The 22,804-nt window shown below is 41.7% G+C and overlaps 1 protein-coding gene and 1 pseudogene across 2 annotated transcripts in view; both read left to right on the forward strand.

Moving 5' to 3' along the window:
* Nucleotides 1-22,804, forward strand: part of SSH2 (slingshot protein phosphatase 2) — a 286,303-nt gene that overhangs the window by 188,384 nt on the left and 75,115 nt on the right. For both annotated transcript variants that reach the window (XM_066263132.1, XM_066263131.1), the window contains one exon: nucleotides 20,861-20,964. In XM_066263132.1, coding sequence (XP_066119229.1) covers nucleotides 20,861-20,964 — 104 coding nt within the window. The remainder of the gene's footprint in view (nucleotides 1-20,860; nucleotides 20,965-22,804) is intronic.
* LOC136324889 (ETS translocation variant 1 pseudogene) lies at nucleotides 21,132-22,499 on the forward strand (annotated as a pseudogene).

A 22,804-nucleotide genomic window follows, 5' to 3' on the forward strand; every position in this document is an offset into this window, starting at 1 on the left:
TTGTAGACTTTGGATCCCTGCTATCCCCAGGATAAAGTCCAATATCTTTAGCAAGTCATATAAGACCCTTGAGATCCATGTGCCCTGCTTACCTCTCCTTTTTTTTTTTTTTTACAAGTTTTATTTTTTTATAGAGACAGAGAGAGGAATAGACAGGGACAGATAGATAGATGAGAAGCATCAGTCATTAGTTTTTTGTTGCACGTTGCAACACCTTAGTTGTTCATTGATTGCTTTCTCATATGTGCCTTGACCACAGGCCTTCAGCAGACCGAGTAACCCCTTGCTCGAGCCAGCGACCTTGGGTCCAAGCTGGTGAGCTTTTGCTCAAACCAAATGAGCCCGTGCTCAAGCTGGCAACCTCAGGGTCTCGAACCTGGGTTCTCCGCATCCCAGTCTGACGCTCTATCCACTGCGCCACCGCCTGGTCAGGCACTCTCCTTATCTTTACTGTGACCCTTCCTTCACCCTTTGACCATATAGTAATATTAGCAGTTTGTATAGCTTTATCCTAACAAATTTATATAATTTACAGATTACCAGCTCCATTGTCATGTTAGTAATAAAAGAAGCTTACATAAGATCTCAAAGAGGCTAAGGTTTCTGAGCAAGAGGTTTCTAATATTTGTTGTAGTTGACTGGCTTAGAAGGCAGATGTAGGGCAGTAACCTGTACAACACACCCAACTTCTCAGAAAAAGGAAGTTCAAGTCAGAACACCAGATAGAACTTTGCAAGTAAGCTGCAAGTTCTTTTTTCAAGTAGAAGTTCCCCACTGGCATAAGGCACAATTGAAGGCTGCAAACAAGAACAACACAGTCTTGCCCTGGCTGGCTGGTTCAGTGGTAGAGCATCAGCCCAGCATGTGGATGTTCTGGGTTTGATTCCTGCTTGGTCAGGGCACACAGGAGAGGCGACCATCTACTTTTCCACTCCTTCCCTCCCCCCTCCCTCTGCTCACTCTCTTCTCCTCCCATAGCCATGGCTCAGTTAATTTCGGCCAGGGTGCTAAGGATGGCTCCTTGCAGCCTCTGCCTCGGGTGCTAAAAATAGCTTGGTTATGAGCATGGCCCCAAGATGGGCAGAGCATCAGCCCCAGATGGGGTTTGCTGGGCAGATCCCAGTCAGGGTACAAGCTAGAGTCTGTCTATCTTCCCTCCTCTCACTTGGAAAAGAAGGAGGAAAAAAATGAGTAAGACAGCCTCTCACTGTGGTTTATGTTGCAGACATATGAGTTTACACACCTGGCACGTGAACACCAGAGAATAGGTTTTATAGTGATTTTCATACTTGATTATCCTCTGAAGTGTGCTTGAGTCTTCAGCATCATCCCTGTTATTTTTGAATCACATTTATTAAACACTCGGTAAAAGGCTAGGCTGGGCACTATATAAAGCCCTGTGAGTGCTCTCTTACAAAAAAGCAAACAGTACAGACCTAGGAGTATTCAGAAATAAAGCTTAACATGCAGCAAAGCCAAATAGTAGAATAGATGAACAAATGCGTGTTATCTTTTACATGAATTTATTTCTGTTCATGATAAGCATTTTTATTTGGAATTGGAATAAAAAGGGAGGAGAAGGCCAGCTTGCTTCCCACTCAGATTTTTATACAGTAGGTTGTGCTCTGTCTTATCTTCCACAGAGATAGGCTGTCTCTGCAAAGAGCTGAGTGGCACTGCTGACAGTCACTTGAGTCAACCTCAGTCACTTGAGTGGAGACATTTGAGCAGCTTGTGTGAGTAGTGACCATTGCTGATGGCAAAACATTTTGGGCAGAGGTAGCTCATGAGGAACTTAATCTAAGAAACTGTTTGTAGGCCCTAAGGGCTCTGATTGTTGGTTTCTTCACAGCTCACTCTCTCAGGCCCCACCCTCACTTTGGAGAACTTGTTGACGACAGCTTTACTTTTTCAAGTCTTGCACAAAGGCAGATGTCTCTAAAAATGCAGCTTACGCAAAACATCTGTGTGTTTGACTCTGTTCCCACGGTGTGTTTTCCTGTACTGCATTTTTTTTAAATCCTTTCTAAAAATTGAAAACACAGTATAATATAACATCATGAAAACTTGCAAAAGGAGAAAAAAAATCGCCCACAATGCCACCTTTCTTACTAATAACCATTTTCTCTCCTGCCATATTACTTTTCCATTCTTCATGTGTATAGCTTTTTGCCTGATTATGTCCTTTTTCTTAAGCAGAAGTTCAGATACTTTATCATACATCCGCTTGCCTGTTTTTTTCCTGATTCTGACATCTTTTGGTTTTTGGTCTTGAGTTACTGAAAGGGCATTTTAGTTTATCAGCATTTTGTTAGTCTTTTTTTTTTTTTCATTTCCTAGACCCAAGTATTCTAGTTTTTAGAGTATGGCTGAGATGCAACCTTTATTTTTTAAAAGTAAGATAGATATATGACTATCTGTATGTGGGCTTTTAAATTTTCTTGACACTTCAAAACTGATGTTTTCAATTACATTGACTTTCAAAGTGTATTACTATCTCCACCCTCAGGGTAGCCACTTTTAGAAAAAACATGCCTGCAAAGTAAAAATATTGATTTTGCTGCCTGAAATATACTTATTAAAATTTAAGGTAAGCATGTAAAATAGAAATATAGTATACATTATTAATCCTAAAAGATGAAAAGAAATATATAAGAAAAATAAAAGCAAGATAAAGAGAAAACACAAATTAGTCCGTGTATCAGTATTATATTATAGTAAATATAAATAAACCTATCTATCATGCAGCCAAAAACAAAAAGAAAGAGAAAAACCACCGTCTACATTCTTTTGCCCTTTCTGTGTTGCATACCTCAGCACTCCCAGCATCTGACATGGGTAGCAGTGCTTCAGTTGTAACTGGTTGACTACTGATTTGAGCTATCTATACATCTCACATGTTGTCCTCTTTATAATGGTGAATAAGGCCACCTCCCTGTCTCTTGTTATTTTTTCTCTCTTGTTTTACTAAAAAGAACTAAATGGTAGCTTAATCAACAAACATTTATTTCTCACAGATCTGGAGACTGGGATGTCCAAGATGAAGGCGCCAGCAGATTTGGTGTCTGATGAGAACCTGCTTCCTGGTTCATAGATGGTCGTTTTCTTGCTGCGTCCTCACAGGACAAGATGGGGAGAGAGCATTATGGGGTCTGTTTTATAAGGGCACTAATCCTGTTCATAAGGGCTTCAGCCTCAAGACCTAATCACTTCCCAGAGACCATCACATTGGAGGTTAGAATTTCTTTTTTAGGCCCTGGCCGGTTGGCTCAGTGGTAGAGCTTTGGCCTGGCTTGCGGGAGTCCCGGGTTCAATTCCCGACCAGGGCACACAGGAGAAGTGCCCATCTGTTTCTCCACCCCTTCCCCTCTCCTTCCTCTCTATCTCTCTCTTCCCCTCCTGCAGCCAAGGCTCCATTGGAGCAAAGTTGGCCCAGGCGCTGAGGATGGCTCTATGGCCTCTGCCTTGGGCGCTAGAATGGCTCTGGTTGCAGCAGAGCGACGCCCCAGATGGGCAGAGCATCGCCCTCTGGTGGGCATGCCTGGTGGATCCCGGTCGGGTGCATGTGGGAGTCTGTCTGACTGCCTCCCCATTTCCAAACTTCAGAATAATAGAAAAGAAAAAAAAAAGAATTTATTTTTTAATTGAATTTAGGGGGGGTGACATTGGTTAATAATATAAAATTATATAGGTTTCAGGTGTAAAAAAAAAGACAAATGGACCATGTTGTCTTGTTTTAGTAGAATAGTTGGATGCTGAATATCTTTAGCCAGCCACCTTCTTTTCAGAAACCATGGTCCACTGTGGTTAGACATTTAAAGGGTGGAACTCTGTGGTGTGGAGGGTTTCCTGATGATTAAGGAACTCTGTAAGACTTATGTTCAGACTCACTAGCTGCCGGTTGCCATGTGAGAAGGTGAAAGACTCTCCTTAGGATTGCAGCTTTCCTTCTTACCATTGTACAAAAATTTTGCCTTTAACAGTTAAAATAATTTCTTTTTGTTCCTTATGTTTTTCTGTGTCCTGAGTTGCCATTTGGGGTGGTCTATATACCTAGCTCAAAAATTGTTTTGTATCTTCAAACAATTCAGGCAGCAGGTGTGGGATTGGACTGCAATGTTTGTTTCTACACTGAAGCAAATATGGAATGTTTTAACATTTTCCTCCAACACATTTAAAATTTATATAGAATTTAAATTTACTTTTGGATCATTTTGATTTGAATATTTTCTTCTTTTTTACAAATCCCAACTAAAATGTTCGGAATTTTTATTGCTTCACATTATACTAGGATATTGCAAAATACTACCTGTGATCTCTTTGTCCCTAGCTGTCTGATTTATAAATACTGTCTGGAAAATAGGGGGAAAGTGTTATGGGTCATTGCTATTTCATAAATTTATCTAAAATTGTACATTTAGTGAATTTGAAAAATAAATTAACTCTTAAACATTAATTTTGATGTCAGGAAAGCCCAATAAATTAAATTTGCAATGAACCAATGGAGAAATTTTCATTTGTATTAGTGGTGCAATTCTGAAATGATTGTGTAAGGGGGAAGAGAGTAGGAAGCAAGGAACTTTGAATTGGCTTTTTTAAAAAGTGAGCTAATTAAGGCCTGCAACTGCCACTTGCTTCCTCTTCTCCCGTTTCTTTGACAATTCATTAAATTGTCCTTTGAACTTTGCCTTTTGATACTTGTTTTTCTCTTTCTCCTCCTCCTCCTCCTCCTCCTCCTCCTCCTCATCATCATCATCACTATTTAACAAAAGTTAACTGCTGCTGCCTGACCAGGTGGTGGTGCAGTGGATAGAGCATCAGCCTGAGACACAGAGGATCCAAGTTTGAAACTCCAAGGTCTCTGGCTTGAGCAAGGAGTCACTGGCTTGGCTGGAGCACCGCCCACCCCCAGTCAAGGCACATATGATAAATCAATCAATGAACTAGGGTGCCTCAACATAGAATTGATGCTTCTCATCTGTCTCCCTTCCTGTCTGTCTGTCCCTATCTGTCTCTCTCTCTCTCTCTCTTGCTAAAAAAAGGTTAACTGCCTTTTTTAAGTCAGAACCTAAGCACTGGCAACAGTATTCCTACTGGATTTCGTTGTGCATCAGTACAGGGCCAAGAGGATCTGTAATATGTGTTATAACAGCTATGAAAATAGAGGTTCAACCTACTTTGTCATGTCTTTCTGTATTCCCCTTGGTGTGATATTTGAGAATTAGTATATTTGAGGGAATTAATTGTAAGAGTGCCTGTTGGCAAATTATTTCATTTTCTTAGCCTGATAAAGTAGAGAACGACTATAAAGGAAATGGTTTGATGAGGAAAATTGATAGACTGGTGTTTTACAGACTGGATTAAATTTTCGTAGCCAGTAAATTTTGAGAATTACTTGTAAGGTTACAGTAAAGTCACGCTGAACTGACCCAATTTAAAAAACAAAACAAACAAACAAGGAAAATCTTAGTTTTCTGATATTTGAGAATTTCCTTTGAAATCTGGTGGGTAGGCTACAATGGGACTGCATTGTACAGATCAGGCAAAGAACCAAAATAAAACTTGAAAATAGGCCTAAAATTTGATCCCTGCTCTGTCATACTAGTTGTGTAATTGGTAAGCTTAGGCAAGTTATTCTCAAAACCTTTGTTACCCTTAAAAAATACAAAAACAAACAAAAATAATCTTAGTTTCCTCATCTATGAAATGGGAAGACTTCTGTTTGTAGAGTTGTTGTGAGACAGCAATTGTAAAGTGCCAGACTACATATTTGAAAGGTTGGCAAAAGAATTGGTGCCCACAAATGAGAACGTGAAGGAACAGAACTATAAAAGAAATACTAAGAAAGTAAGAATACTAACAAGGTAGGCGGTTGTCAGCAATACTAAATACTTAAGAAAGATTAGGATTAAAAAATGGCCCTGGCCTGACCTGTGGTGGCGCAATGGGATAAAGCCGTCGACCCGGAACACTGAGGTCGCCAGTTCGAAACCTTGGGCTTGCCTGGTCAAGGCACATATGGGAGTTGATGCTTCCTGCTCCTCCCCCTTCTCTATCTCTCCCCTCTCTCTAAAAATCAATAAATAAAATATTAAAAAAAAAAATGGCCCTGGCCGGTTGGCTCAGCGGTAGAACATCGGCCTGGCGTGCGGGGGACCCAGGTTCGATTCCCGGCCAGGGCACACAGGAGAAGCGCCCATTTGCTTCTCCATCCCCTCCCCTCCTTCTTCTCTGTCTCTCTCTTCCCCTCCCGCAGCCAAGGCTCCATTGGAGCAAAGATGGCCCGGGCGCTGGGGATGGCTCCTTGGCCTCTGCCCCAGGCGCTAGAGTGACTCTGGTCGCGGCAGAGCGACGCCCCAGAGGGGCAGAGCATCGCCCCTGGTGAGCGTGCCGGGTGGATCCCGGTTGGGCGCATGCGGGAGTCTGTCTGACTGTCTCTCCCCATTTCCAGCTTCAGAAAAACACACACCAAAAAAAATGTCCATTGGGCTTGAAAACTAGAAGAAAATCCCAGTTGTATTACATTGTAGTGAATTACAGAACAGAAGTAGAGACATTGCCTATACCTCTTGTCCTTCCCTGTCTCTTTGACCTCATCTTCTGCTACACGTTGCTAGCTTGTACAACACTTTAGTGCTGTACTGTTTCCCAAACCAGCTAAGCACAGAGCCTTTGAATGTACTGCTCCCTCTGTCTTTGATGTTCTTTTCCCAAACAGTCACATGGCTCTCTTCCTTAATTCCTGCAGGTATCTGCTCACATATCACCTTAATCAGAGATTATCCATGAGCATACCCTATGACACAAATATACATAGCAGCACTCTGTCACTCGATCGTTTTTTCTCCATTGCACTACCACCATGTGATACCTAAAAGCACAGCTACTGCTCAGCTCTGGTCAGTTGTTCCTAAGTGTGAATGTGGATATATGTGTTCATCTTTTCTTATCTTTCAAGAGAAGCTGAACATTCTGATTTTTAAGTACAGTTAGTTGTGAGTTTCAAAGCACTGTGAAGGCCAGATAATCTGTTTTAAGAGTAGTGAGTAGGGTACAGTATCTGGCTAAGGATATCAATCTGGGATGCTTAGAGAGGTACCAAATAGACTCAGTGTCTTAGAAGCTAAGTAGGGGAGAGTCTCAAAAAAAAAGAAAGTGACTTGCCCCAGTGCACATTAAGAGTACTACTAAATGAAGAGAAGAAATTTGTGTTAAGCTAAGACTGAAGGCTCTTTGTCCATTAGATCTATCCTTTGGGATATCATTGGCAAACTTAGGATGGGGAGGCGTTTCAAAGGCATGGTGGGACAGAAGCAACATAGGAGTGAATAGAAAATGACTGGCAAGGGACGAAAATTGGGACAGCAAATATAGACTTCCTGTTAAGAAATTTCAGAAGTAAAAGAGAATTTAGAAGGAAACATAGGGTCAAGTAAGGGTTTTGTTTAAAGGATGTGCGACAACAGGCGCATGTTTCTAGGCTGAGGAGGGCTAATTGTAGAGAGGGATGACTAATTGATACAACTAAAAGACCAGGGAATGGTGTCAATGACACAAATCAAAGGGTTGACTTTTGACAGTTGGATGCATCATCATCTCTCAAATTAGAGAAGGGAAATAAGTCTGAATGTGAGAGAAAGTAGTTGGGAGAAACCATACCAGCTAACCTCCATTATCTTGATGTTTTAGAGAGCACCAGGTTAACTAGAGAATTGGAGGAAGCAGGCGTTGTGATGGGACTTGGAAGTAGGGAGAGTTTGGAATAACAAGGGAAGGGAACGAGGGTTAGGGACTGTTTTTTTATTTTTTATTTTTTATTTTTTTATTTTTTATTTTTTTCATTTTTCTGAAGCTGGAAACAGGGAGAGACAGTCAGACAGACTCCCGCATGCGCCCGACCGGGATCCACCCGGCACGCCCACCATGGGGCGACGCTCTGCCCACCAGGGGGCGATGCTCTGCCCATCCTGGGCGTCGCCATGTTGCGACCAGAGCCACTCTAGCGCCTGGGGCAGAGGCCACAGAGCCATCCCCAGCGCCCGGGCCATCTTTTGCTCCAATGGAGCCTTGGCTGCGGGAGGGGAAGAGAGAGACAGAGAGGAAGGCGCGGCGGAGGGGTGGAGAAGCAAATGGACGCTTCTCCTGTGTGCCCTGGCCGGGAATCGAACCCGGGTCCTCCGCACGCTAGGCCGACGCTCTATACCGCTGAGCCAACCGGCCAGGGCCTAGGGACTGTTTTAAGATTATAGTAGGGCCTGACCAGGCGGTGGCGCAGTGGATAGAGCATCAGACTGGGACGTGGAGGACTCAGGTTTGAAACCCCAAGGTTGCCAGCTTGAGCACAGGCTCATCTGGTTTGAGCACAGCTCACCAGCTTGAGCCCAAGGTCACTGGCTTAAGCAAGGGATCACTCAGTCTGCTGTAGCCCCGGGTCAAGGCAAATATGAGAAAGCAATCAATGAACAACTAAAGTGCCACAACAAAGAATTGATGCTTCTCATCTCTCTCCCTTCCTATCTGTCTCTCTCTCTCTCTCTCTCTCTCTGTCACACACACACACACACACACACATACACACACACACACACACACGATTATATTAGGAATGAGAGTGAAAGAGAAGATTGATCAAGAAAAGGGGAAATAGGCCCTGGCCAGTGGTTCAGTGGGTAGAGCCTTGGCCTGGCGTATGGATGTCCTGGGTTCTATTCCCAGTCAGGGCACACAGGAGAGGCGACCATCTCCTTCTCCCACCTCTGGCCCTCTTCCCTTCCCACAGCTAGTGACTCAATTGGTTAGAGCAGTGGTAGTCAACCTAGTCCCTACTGCCCAGTAGTGGGTGTTCCAGCTTTCATGGTGGGCGGTAGCGGAGAAACCAAAGTATAAATAAAAAAATAGATTTAACTATAGTAAGTTGTTTTATAAAGATTTATTCTGCCAAACTTAGTGAAAATCCGACATAAAGTACTCGGTATTAATTATGATATTATTATATGCTTTAACTTTCTGTAACTCTGCTTTATAAATTTTATAAAGTAAAGTTACTTCCTTACTTTATAAATCACCATTACTGTGGAACTGGTGAGTGGTTAGAAAATCTTACTACTAACAGAGATACAAAAGTGGACAGTAGGTATAAAAAGGTTGACTATCCCTGGCTTAGAGCGTGGCCCCAGGCACTAAGGATAGTTCCGTTGGATTGTATCAGCCTCAGGCACTAAAAATAGCTCGGTACTGGAGCATTGATCCCCATACAGGGGTGCTAAGTGGATCCTGGCTGAGGTACATGTGAGAGTCTGTCTCAGTATCTCTCCTCCTTTCACCTTAAAAGGGGGTAATAAATGATAGTGAGAAGCCATGGCTGGGTAGCTCAGTCGGTTCAAATGTTGTCCTTCTAGACCAGCGGTTCTCAACCTGTGGGTCGCGACCCCAGTGGGGTCACCTAACGCCATCGGAAAATACATAATGCATATCAGGTATTTACATTCCAAATCATAACTGTAGCAAAATTACAGTTATGAAGTAGCCACCAAAATTCTTTTTTGGTTTGGGGTCACCGCAACATGAGGAACTGTATTGCGGGGTCACGGCATTAGAAAGGTTGAGAACCACTGTTCTAGACCAAGGTTGCTAGACCACTGTTCTAGACCAAGGATCCCAGTCAAGGCATACACAAGAATCAACCGATGAATACATAAATAAGTGGAACAAGCACATCAATGTTTCTCTCTCTCTCTCTCTCTCTCTCTCTCTCTTTAAGATCAATAAATAAAAATGAAAAAAAAAGTGACAAGGATGTCAGAAGATGACAGCAACAAAGAAGAGACATTAACATGAGTGCCACAAGTAGTTTTGCATAAGGGTAAAGGAGGAATGGTTTGAAAGCAGGGTTTGACATTTTGGCCAAGTACTTAAAAGCCCAACTTGCATTCCTTTTGCAGGTGTGTTTCAAATACCTGGAAAGGCGTTTGTTGAATCATGCAAACAAAATGATTTTTCAAATGCTGAACGGTTTTTCTGAGTTAATCTGCTTTTGTTTTGTTTATTCCAACCAACTATTTTAAATCAGGTGCCAAATCATATTAGTCTTGTATCTTGGTAACCAATACATCCAGCATTTTAAATGCTCAGAAAGAACTGTTCAGGTCATTTATGTTTTGGTCCAAACAACTTTTAAGTTTTATATTTTTGAAATAAAAGTATTTAAGTCTAGAATTTAGGGCGCCAGGACTGAGAAGCTGTGTTAATTCAGCCTGTAAAGAAAATAGGCTCCTTTGGGCTGAGGCAATTCCTCCTCTCTTTGGAGGAGGACCTTCTTGAAAACACTCCCACCACTGTCACTCACCAGGAGGACCAGCATCAGTTGTGTTTGCAAGTTACCTGAGACCAAGTCCATTCATGGGCACCTAGTTTTTTCGTGGGAGAGAGGGGGAACGGTAGGTTGTTTTTAGGGGGAGAGGTGAATGGGGTATTTTGAGGTGGCTGCTAGTGACAAGGCTGAGGCTTGCTGGGGCAGCTGCAAAGGGGCAGAGACTAGAAGAAGGCAGCAGTGGTATCAGAAGGTTTGCACCCTGAGAGTCTAGGCCAAACTCAAAAATGCTTTGGGTCCAGGCTGCTGGTACAAGTTCTGGAGGATCAGGAGTGTGTGTGCCCTTTTCATGGGTATTCAGAAATTAAAATGATTTTACATCTGTGCTGTTCTCACGAAATGTGCTGAACTAGGCCCACCTGCTATATAGTAGGAGCCCTGGTCTAGAGCCTCCCTGAGGGCCCTCTAGTGCTGACCTTTCATTATTTGGTAGTATTTTTAAAACCCAAATCAAAAGCCAAAAACCTTAAATTCCTGAAAGGAGATCAGGTGGATGTGTGTCCAGACAACATCAGAAGGAAACGTTGCTCTTGGAGAAGATGGAAGAGGAGCCGAGGACTGGGCAGGCACTGACTTCTCCCAGAGAGGTGTTTCTGCCCTACTCTCTAGGCCCATGGTCTTCTTAACTTTTTGCTTTGGCATCTAGTTTTTGATATTTTTTAAAGCAATGTTTAATATCAAACAGACTTATTAAAGAAACAAAAAAGCAACTTAAGGAAACAGTATGAGAGTATTTGCCTTGTGGGAATATGTCTAAATCTTTCCCCACTCAGACCAAAATTTAGTCCTCAGGATGCTGTGAAAAATAGAACAAACATCACACCAGGCTTTGCAGTGAAATCCTGCCTTTGTTCTCTTTAGATGAACTGACCAGATGTGTTTTTAACCATTGGGTGCTTCAAATTATTAGCGATATGTCCTATTGTAGTAACAGCTGATTCAGAATAAAGGGATAGATGACATGGGGCCGAGTCTAAGCTCCACTACAAGCTATGCAACATGGGGCAAGGAATTAAATTCTCTAAATTTCAGTTGATGTATCAGATTCTCTGTTGCAAGCTCAGAAGTAAATTTTAACTATCTTAAGCAAAATATTTGTTAGCAGGATATCAGAGCTCACCTAATAGACAGGAGGCTAACAGGCCAAGCTTAGAGAACAGGCAGGGTTCAAAGGCATTAAAGAAAGCCAGGGAGCAGGGCAGACTGGTCTATACTTTGCCATTCTCCCCACTGTGAATGTGACTATCCCCCACTTTTCCTACTCCTTTGGGTACTTAAGATTCAGAGGAGAGTTTCCAACTGGACAGACCTAAACCATATACCAGCTTCCTCCAAGGCCCCTTGTAGTTCCAAAGTTGGAAGCCACCAAAATCATGTACATTTATTTAGGGGCAGTTCCCCAAAAGGTGACTAGGATAAGATTTAGAAGAAGAGATCTATTGCTAGACAGCTGAAACAGTAAATTCAACTCAGATGTGTCCTCGTCTGTAGAAATTGAAAGGTTGAATTGTGTGGCCATTGGTAAAAATTATGATCCTAGATTATGCTTCTTTCTGAACATTCCTAAAATGCACATGTTTGAGGCAAAACATGCTTGAATACATATATGTAGTTTATAAGATCTTATTAGTAAGGGAACATTCAAAATGAACAAAAAGTTTGTTTTACTTCCCATTTATGGTCTATAGGGAAAAGACCAGGAGAGATTCATTCTGATGAAATTTGTACTTCAGCCTTGAACAAACAGACCTTTTTTTTTTCTTTCTAATATTGTAGGAAAGGAGAAAAACAAATATACTGCTCACAAAAATTAGGAGATGTTTCAAAATGAATATGAAATGATAAAGTATCCCCTGATCTTTGTGATCAGTGTAGCTGCATCTGAGGGTAGTTGTTCTGGGTATTGTGCATCAGGTTTACGTGGAAGATTAGCTGAAACTAAAATAGTCTGTGGTTCAAGTTAATGAGTAAGAGCTGAAGTCCTAAGCTCTTCTCTACCTTGCCAGTCATTGATCTACTAATGCATCCCAGCCTCTACTTGTCAGCTGGTCAAGAGACAATTCTGCCTGGATTCATAGGCATGTATCCAGGAGTTTGTGCCCTGGGGAAGAGGGTTCCAGGTAACAGTTGCCATTCTAATATTGTCACTTGAACGTATGGCCAGGTATCTTGGAGGTGTGGGGGTTTGTTTAATTACAGATAACAGTATCTGCATCATTTGGGTTTGAATTGTCTCCCATTGTAATCTAAGTTTCTTTAGGATTACAGACTCATACTTTTCTTATTATCTGGTAGTGCACTTTTGACTTCTGCAGCTATGTTTCATATATCAAGGCACGATGACTTTTTCCTTCCTGTATTGTTGGACTTAGCCAGACCTTTGCCGTAGGCACTAGTATTGATAGTTCTGTAGTCCTTTGGTCTCAGATGTGATATCTGAAGCTTTTTATTATGAAATTCCTCTTTTGTCTGTTAATGGTCACACAAAGTGAGGACATGACCTTCTTTCCACCTAGTGAGGTTGGCAGAAGCTTCCTTAGTGCCTTTAATCTGAAAATTAAACAACTAAATAAGCAGAGAAAGCTTATCAGGAATGGGGAAATGTTTGGAGGGTAGAATGAATTTGAAAGTTTCCCCTGAATTTGAAAGTTTCCCCTTGATGAATATTCTTCAAAACAAAACTATAATAGTTTAGATTATATGTATTTGAAATTTACATAAATGCCAACCAATTCACCTTACATAAATGCCAACCAATTCACCTTACATAAATGCCAACCAATTCACCTTGTGCAATTAAATTGTATGTGATCAGTATTGCTTAATAATTTACTTTAAATTCTGGCTTCAGACGGAAATACCAAATAAACTCAAGAGTTTGGCATTACAAACATTATAAACATTAAAATCTACTTTCATTTCACTGTTGAAACAAAAGTATTATACCTACTTTCTGAAATTTGATTTCCCACAGTAAATAATCCATTTCTTCTTGTGTGTTGCATGTAAAACAGAAGAATGTCTATCCAGCTGGTATTTAGCAGTTTGGCCAGTTGTGTTGTTGCTTTGTTTTGCTTCCTTGGCCTGCCTGCTGGTCATGGATGATCACCCTGGCCACATTTCTCAAAGATTGTTCCAGTGTCAGAATAGTTAAATATTTTCTTCCCTTAATTGACCTTTTTTTCTACACTTTGCCTGAGAAGAAACTGCCAATTAACAAATTTCATGCTTTAGGAAGTGATTTTGATTGGGAGGGATTGGCACAGAGTGCTTCCCTATATTTATTTAAAGCAGAGTACTCCTTCTTCCATTTTTTTTTCCTTCTTTTCCAAGTAAGAAGAATGGAGGTAGAGGCAGACTCCCACATATGTCCCGACCGGAATCACCCAGCAATCCCCATCTAGGGCTGATGCTCTGCCCATCTGAGGCCATGCTCACAACCGAGCTATTTTCAGCACCTGAGGCAGAGGCTGCATGGAGCCATCCTTGGTGCCCTGGGGCCAACACACTCAAACCAGTCCAGCCATGGCTATGGGAAGGGGGGGGGGATAAAGAGAGAGGAAGGAAGGAAGGGGATGGGTGGGGAAGCAGATGGTCGCTTCTCCTGTGTGCCCTGACCAGGAATCAAACCCAGGACATCCACACGCCAGACCAATGCTTTACCACTGACCCAACTGGCCAGGGCCTCTTTCTACCATTTTTGAGAATAAAATGCTACTATTGCTCCTAACAGAAGTTATAGTTCTTTTCTCTACTGTCTAGCCCATGTAGATTCATCTCTCAGCCAGATGTTCTTCATTCCCCTCAATATAGTCTTTCTGTTCACAGCCCTGTTAGAGGGAACAAAAAAGGAATGAAAAGGGTTGAGATCTGTATGGATTTCAGCTCTCTTCTCTCACTACTCTGCCCTATTTTTTTTTTTTTTTTTGTATTTTTCTGAAGTTGGAAACGGGGAGGCAGTCAGACAGACTCCTGCATGTGCCCAACCAGGATCCACCCCGCATGCCCACCAGGAGGCGATGCTCCACCCATCCGGGGCGCTGCTCTGTTGCAACCAGAGCCACTTTAGCGCCTGAGGCAGAGGCCATAGAGCCATCCCCAGCACCTGGGCCAACTTTGCTCCAATGGAGCCTTGGCTGCGGGAGGGGAAGAGAGAGACAGAGAAGAAGGAGAGGGGGAAGGTTGGAGAAGCAGATGGGCGCTTCTCCTCTGTGCCCTGGCCGGGAATCAAACCCGAGACTCCTGCACGCCAGGCCGACGCTCTACCACTGAGCCAACCGGCCAGGGCACTCTCTGCTCTATTTTTAAATTCTGTTGAAAAGCTCTGTAGGGAGACATTGTATTTCAACTTCCATAAAACTATATCATGAAACTAGAACAGCAAAGTAATACTACAAACTTTCAAGTCAAACCTTGGTTTGAATCCTTGCACTAAGAATTACTAGCTGTATGTATGATCTTGGACAAATAACTTACAATCTCTGAGCCCCTCAATCGCTTGTAAGTTTGGGGTAAAAAAAAATACCTGCTTCATAGGACTGTTGTGAAAATTAATTGAAATAATGTAAAGTGCTTAGCTCAGTGCCTAGCACCTAGTTAAGTTAGCTGTTATTACTCATTTCATATATCTAACAGTGGATATGTTTCTTGTTGAGTAAATGATCTTATGGCAAGAGAGGAATAGATGTTCTTCAGCTGTATTTTGATAAAGATGAGAAATTATGACCCTGTGTCATTGTCTTATCAAGGAACTAATTACTCTCAACTTTTAGATCGAGAGTAGTAATATTCATTTTTTTTCTTTTTCTTAATATAGGGGTTTAAGTCCTTCTGCATTTGTGTTTAACTTAGACCAGCGGTTCTCAACCTGTGGGTCCGATGGATTTCCGATGGCTTTAGGCAGCCCCTGTGTTTTGGTCGTTCGACCCCCGCCAGGGTCGCAACCCACAGGTTGAGAACCGCTGACTTAGACATTTGCAATCATATATGGATGGTTCCAAAGAACTTACAGGAGAACTCCTGTTTCTGAACCAGAATCTACAGAACTGGTCAATAAAGGAAATGTGTAAAAGTTTTCTCCTGCCTTTCTAAATTTATAATTAGAGAATAACTCCATATATAGTCAGGCAGCTCTTTCAGAAAGAATAATATTTACATATATTAATCTCTTAATATTCTAGCAAGATATACTAGGCTTTTTACCTTACACCAAAGTACATGTGATTAAATTTGTATATAATTTTCTTCATATGCAAATGAAGCATTTAATTTTCAAGTTGAAATTGATCCACCTAAACTCTGGTGGGGTTGCAAATTTTATTTTTTACTTACATGCCCCTGTGCTGTCATCACATCTTTGATAGCATTTATAGAGCTTTAACTTTTTATCCATAATGATAAGGGATTTTTGTAATCAGCCACACTTCCATTCCTTGTGACCAACAATATATGCCACTTTTGTGAGAACTGGGGAGTCATAATCTGGGGTTACAAAATAAAGAAAATTGTACCATCTAGAGTGTGTCTGCCAGGACTCTGGGGTCCTGTACTATACCCAGCTAAAGCTGCTGTGTATTTTGTTCTATCAGAAAAGTTTATTGAGATTTATGTAAAGTGAAAGGCATCTTTTCCCTTATGCCATATATAAGTTTGACTTCTATTCTTTTTTTTATGATCATAACTTTGCCAGCTAGCTCTGAGTTAAACAAAGGGTGCTTGTCCCCCGCCTACCCCTCTCTTTGTGAAAGCACTACATACATTTTAAAGAATACACTTAGATATGCTTTAAAGCATAAGCAACAAATTAATCTAAGAACAATATTACCGAACTCCAAAAACTAGGAAGTTAGTTCTTAAACTAGTGTTTATCAAAGAAATTACTTCTGTCTCACAAAAAGAATGACTAAAGTATACTTCGTTGTCTTAAGCTCATAACAAATCTACTTCTTTATAGATGTAGAGACTGCTTTGTTTACAGGAAACCAAAGTGCCCACAGTTGTAACTTTGTCTGGTAATAGGTAGATTATTTAGTCTTTATTTTTATTTACTCATTCATTCATTCATTCATTCTTCTTTTCCAAATGAGAAGAGGGGAGATAGACTCTCACATGCACCTCGACTGGGATCCTCCCAGCAACCCCCAGTGTAGGGCCGATGCTCTGCCCATCTGGGCCATGCTAACAGCTGAGCTATTTTAAACACCTGAGGTGGAGGCTCCATGGAGCCATCCTCAGCATCCAGGGCCAATGCTCTGGAACCAGTCAAGGCATGGCTGTAGGAGGCAGAGAGAGAAAAAGCGAAGGACGAAAGGGAGGGGTGGAGAAACAGTCACTTCTCCTGTGTGCCCTGACAGGGAATTGAACCCGGGACATCAACACACACCAGGCCAGTGGTCTATCGCTGAGCCAACTGGCCAGAGCATAGTCTTTATTTTGAAAATATTTTCATTTACTAAAGCAGACAGTTGCTGTGTTGGCAGAAGTGTGAATTTCATTTCCTGTCTGTGGTGTACCCCACTCATCCTGTCACTCAGACATTTTGTTTCAGGTTGTTCCCGTAATATGAGTGACCCGCAGCAGGGTGACATGTGCATACCACGAATGTAACAAGAGACAAGACTTGTGCAACAGACCACAGGAGCGCAATGCTTTATTTAAAGATGAAAACAAAACACAATAAAGGCGGCCCCTCCCAGCCAGCATGCAAATTTTAAAGTGGTATCTGTGGATTCACATTTGTTTTTAGAAGACATGTTCCAATCTAGTTAGCAAGTAAACTCAAAAGTATGTCAGCTTTGTGCCACTCGATTAAAAGATAAAATTGAGTCAATAGCTTTATAGAGGTAATTTAATTTCATTTGCCAGTTTATTATCAAACACTTTTATTTTATAGCCCATTAATCTGCTATATATATTGAGCTCTGTAGCAATTATCTTTTACATGCGAGACTACACAATTTCTGTTTTCTTGTTTTAAGATACAATTTCTGCTTCATTGATAGGACAGTTATAACAGTGTGGAAGAAACCATGGGATGAATTAATTCACCCGTCAAACATATACTGAACACCTAATAGTACTTAGCATTATTTCCAATGTTGAAGATACATTGTTGAACAAAATAAAATCCTGGCTCTTTGTGGAGCGTATGTTCTATTATAGGGAGATAACCTCAATCAACTCTACAATGAATAAATATAATATTAGTGTATGATAAACACCCTGAAGGAAACAAAACAGAACAGGATAGAGTATCATTGTGATGGGGGAGAGGAAGATGAAGATGCTGGAGCTATGACTTAGTGACAAGCTAGGAAAAATGTGTCCCAAGTAGAAAACAAAAAGCACAAAGGCCCTAGGAAGGGGCCTGAAATATAGAAAAAACAGAGGGCAGTACAACTAAATCATAGCTAACAAAAGGGGCCTGACCAGGCAGTGACTCAGTGGCTGGAGTGTCAGCCTAGGACGCAGAGGAGCCAGGTTCATAACCCCGAAGTCACCAGCTTGAGTGCCGGATCGCTGGCTTGAGTGTGGGATCACAACATGACCCCATGGTCTCTAGCTTGAACCTAAGGTCGCTGGCTTGAGCAAGGGGTCACTGGCTCAGCTGGAGCCCCCCCCCCCATCAAGGCACATATGAGAAAGCAATCAATGAACAATTAAGGTACTACAATGAAAAATTGATGCCTCTCATCTCTCTGCTTTCCTGTCTGTCTGTCCCTGTCTGTCCCTTTCTCAGTCACTCTCTGACTCTGTCACTCTCACTAAAAAAAGGGGAGGGGGAGATAAAACAAGATCAGAGAAGTCATTTATCCGATGTTACAGGGCCTTTGAAGTCCAAGCAAACTAAAGACTTCGGCTTTTATTTATAAGTATAAAGTGAAGCCATTGGAATATTTTAACCAGGAAAGTGACATTGTATGGTATATACCTATAAATTTATATAGATCTACATACGGATTTGTATATTTTAAAAATCACTCTGGTTACTCTTTGGTTAACAGAAAGTAGAGGGCAGAAGTGGTTGCAAACAGACCAGTTAAGAGGCTTTATGCTGATACAGTGTCTGGGATTAGTTTCACTTCACAGATAAGGAGAATATAAAAGAAACAAGGTTGGCCATAAATTAAAGCTGAAATATATGAGAACGTGGGGGTTCATTTAATACTATTCCATCTGATTTTGTACATGGTTGACATTTTCTATAATAAAAGTTTTTTTTTAAAAACTCTTTTTTACAGTAGACTAAGTAAAAAAATGATCGTTCCACGGACCATTCATTGTTAGAATGGTAATGGAATTAAGTGGGTAGATTCAAGTAAAGCTCATAGGTTTTTCTGATGGAGTGTGTGTGTGTGTATATATATATATGTATGTATATATATATATGTATATATATATGTATAGATCCGAGAAAAGGTAAACCAAAGGTAAACCAATGATGACTGTTATATATTTGGCCTAAACAACTTGGGTGGGTGAGACTAGTAATCAGGTTTACAGGAGGCTTAAGATTAGCTTTGACAGTATAAATTTGAGTTACCAATTCGTTTTCTAAGTGGAAATGTTGAGTAGGCAGTGTAATGTGCAATACATTAGCTAACCCTGAATAGCATATATACTTACCAGCAAATTTGGAACCCTCCATTATGTGTTTCTAAATCTTACCATTAGTGATTTAAAGGTTCGATCCTTGCCTGACCAGGCAGTGGTGCAGTGGAATAGAGCGTCGGACTGGGACATGAAGGACCCAGGTTTGAAACCCTGAGGTTGCTGGCTTGAGCAAGGAGTAACTTGGTCTGCTGTAGTAGTTAAGGCACATATGAGAAAGCAATCAATGCACAACTAAGGTGCCACAACGAAGAATTGGTGCTTCACATCTCTCTCCCTTCCTGCCTGTCTGTCCCTCTCTCTGTCTGTTATAGTCAATAAATAATCACTATGTATGGTATCAGATGGGTACTAAACTTAAACAAAAACAAAAAAATAAAAACGATCCTTTTCAGATTCTGTTGATAAGAAGTGATTTAGGTATATTTTCTGTTTTCTGTGGCTATCCACTAGCAATTGTATTTTTTTTTTTTTTTGTATTTTTCTGAAGCTGGAAACGGGGAGAGACAGTCAGACAGACTCCCGCATGCGCCCGACTGGGATCCACCCGGCACGCTCACCAGGGGCGACGCTCTGCCCCTCGGGGCATCGCTCTGTTGCGACCAGAGCCACTCTAGCGCCTGGGGCAGAGGCCAAGGAGCCATCCCCAGCGCCCGGGCCATCTTTGCTCCAATGGAGCCTCGGCTGCGGGAGGGGAAGAGAGAGACAGAGAGGAAGGAGAGGGGAAGGGGTGGAGAAGCAAATGGGCACTTCTCCTGTGTGCCCTGGCCGGGAATCAAACCCAGGACTTCTGCACGCCAGGCCAACACTCTACCACTGAGCCAACCGGCCAGGGCCAGCAATTGTATTTTGAACAGCTTCCATCCTGAGGAGTAATTCTGCACTTCTTTTGAGCTGTCATTCACATGAAAGATGAAGTTAACACAGAGGCAAACTCCATGGGTTAGACACGCTTCCTTTTCACTGCTTCTCTGTGTAGGAATGCAAGTTGGTGAAAGTAAAATTCTGATTAACTCTTTAGTGTGCTGTGTATTTCAAACAGATTTTTTTGCAAATTTTGGATTTAGTATTAGTAACATTCACGTCTGATTAGGACACCATTGAAATACCATGATTGATAACCATAGATCTAATCATAATAACATATTTACTAAAGCCACCACTCTTAACAAGCTATATTCTTTTTTTTTCTTTTTCTTTTCTTTTTTTTTTATTTATTCATTTTAGAGAGGAGACAGAGAGGGACAGAGAGAGACAGAGAGAGACAGAGGGAGACAGAGGGGAGGAGCTGGAAGCATCAACTCCCATATGTTCCTTGACCAGGCAAGCCCAGGGTTTCGAACCAGTTCTTTTTCTTTTTTTTACTTTATTGGGATGACATGGTTCGCCAAACTATATAGGTTTCAAGTGTATAACTCAGTATAACATCATCTACAAGTCATATCTTGCACCCTTTGCCAAGAAGCTATTTGCTTATTGACTCTTCACAACCACCTCATTTTATTTTCCCTGTTTTATGGATAAGGGAATTTAGGCCCACAAAATTCACTCAGTGAAAAGAAGCAGAGCCAGGATTCAAACCCAAGTACTTTGGTTCCAAAACCTTTTCCTTTAGTTTTTGTTTCCACGGTATTCACTCTTAATAGCTGCCATGTAATGCATATAGAATATATTAAGTTTTGTTTCATAAAAATTGTCTAGAGTAGACAGGACTGTATAAGTAACTGTGGTCTTTTTTACTTTATTTTTACTTCATCCTGTGGATTTAGCACTTTAGAAGAGAGAAGAATCCCAAAGTGTGTCTCCTTTTTAGTCTTTGATTTTCATTCTTAAATAATTTATTTTCTTTTGACTTACCTGTTTTCTTTTTTCTTTTTGTAGCATTAGCGAGAGTTTTCTAACTGTCAAAGGTGCTGCCCTTTTTCTGCCACGGGGAAATGGCTCATCCACACCAAGAATCAGCCACAGACGCAACAAACATGCAGGTAAAGTTCAATATAATCCATTGCGTTCTTGGTTTCTTTGTTTGTGTTCTAAAAGGCTGGCTAGAGAAGTCCATATCCCAAGGAAATCTCCAGCTAAATGCTTAAAATATAAAACACTGAGCTGAGATTTGCGAAGAACAGCAGAATGGATGGGTTTATGACCAGCAATGCCTTATGAGATCACCAATAATCAGCATGGGAGAAACGAACAAATGTCAGGAAAAGAAAATTCATTAACAGAGATCTAGCTCATGATTCAGAAGAACTCTTTCAAGATCTAAGTCAATTACAGGAAATGTGGCTTGCAGAAGCTCAGATCCCTGACAGTGATGAGCAGTTTGTGCTAGACTATCAGGCTTAAAGTTTGGCTTTGCATGGCCTACCACTGAAAGTCAAGAAAGAACCCCACAGTTCCTGTTCAGAACTAAGCTCTGCCTGCAGTCAAGAACAGCCCTTTAAATTTATCTATGGAGAAAAGGGCCTATACAATGTCAGTGCCTATGATCAGAAGCCACAAGTGGTAATGAGGCCTCCAACCCCCCAGCCCTATCCAGCACTCCAGTGTCCCCAATATATCATGCATCTCCAAACTCAGCTCACACTCCAAAACCTGACCGTGCCTTCCCAGCTCACCTCTCTCCATCACAGCCCATGCAAGACAGCAGATACCCCATGGACCATAGATTTTGCCACCAGCTTTCTGAACCCTGTAATTCCTTTCCTCCTTGTCTGACAATGCCAAGGGAAGGACATCCTATGTAGCAATGGCCGCTGTCTGAGCCCAGCATGACCTTTCTACCTCAAGGCTTTAAGCAGGAGTACCACGACCCAGTGTATGAACACAATACCATGATTGGTGGTGCCCTGGCCAAAGCTTCCCCCTCCTCATGATTAAACAGGAACTCAGAGATTTTACATATGATTCAGAAGTGCCTACCTGCCGCTCAATTTACACGAAGCAAAAAGGCTTCCTGGCTCATCCCAGCAGAACAGAAGACTATGTTTGAAAAGGGCCCCAGGCAATTTTATGATGACACCTATGTTGCAGAAAAATTCGATGGTGACATCAGACAAGAGCCAAGAATGTATCAGGAAGGACCCACATACAGAGCTGAAGGCTATTTTTGGTAGCTCTTCTGGACGACCCCTCAGATTCTCACTTCATTGCCTGGACAGGGCAAGGCATGGAATTTAAACTGATTGAGCCTGAAGAGGTGGCACGGTGTTGGGGCATTCAGAAAAACAGGCTGGCTATAAACTATGATAAACTTAGCCGTTCACTCTGCTATTATGAGAAAGGAATCATGCAAAAGGTGGCTGGAGAGAGAAATGTCTACAAATTTGTGTGTAATCCCAAAGCCCTCTTCTCTATGGCCTTTCCCGATAATCAGCACCCACTGCTGAAGATGGACATGGAACATCACATCATCAAAGAGGACATAGTGCCTCTGTCTCACTTTGATGAGAGCATGGCCTACATTCCAGAAGGGAGCTGCTGCCACCCGCACACCTACGGAGGGTGCTGTGTGTACTAACACATGTGACAAACAGGGCCTCTCTGCATTCTTCCTCTTTTTGGAAGATACAGAGAAATCTCTGAATTCTCTTCCATCTTTGTTTGGTTTTAATGTTTGTATTTTATTTTTAAATAATAATACACAAAAAGGGACTTTTCTTGTTGCATTATTCTATGGTCTGCTATGGATTGCACACTTTATTTGTGGGTAGGTGGGAGTAATCTAAACATTTATTCTGTGTAACAGGAAGATAATGGATGAATGGGTGGGAGGAGTGTGGGATGACTTTTAGGCTTGGGATGGGGTCCTACAGGTTTTAAGTA

This window comes from Saccopteryx bilineata, chromosome 2 (assembly GCF_036850765.1).
Source record: "Saccopteryx bilineata isolate mSacBil1 chromosome 2, mSacBil1_pri_phased_curated, whole genome shotgun sequence".
Classification (NCBI taxonomy): Eukaryota; Metazoa; Chordata; class Mammalia; order Chiroptera; family Emballonuridae; genus Saccopteryx; species Saccopteryx bilineata.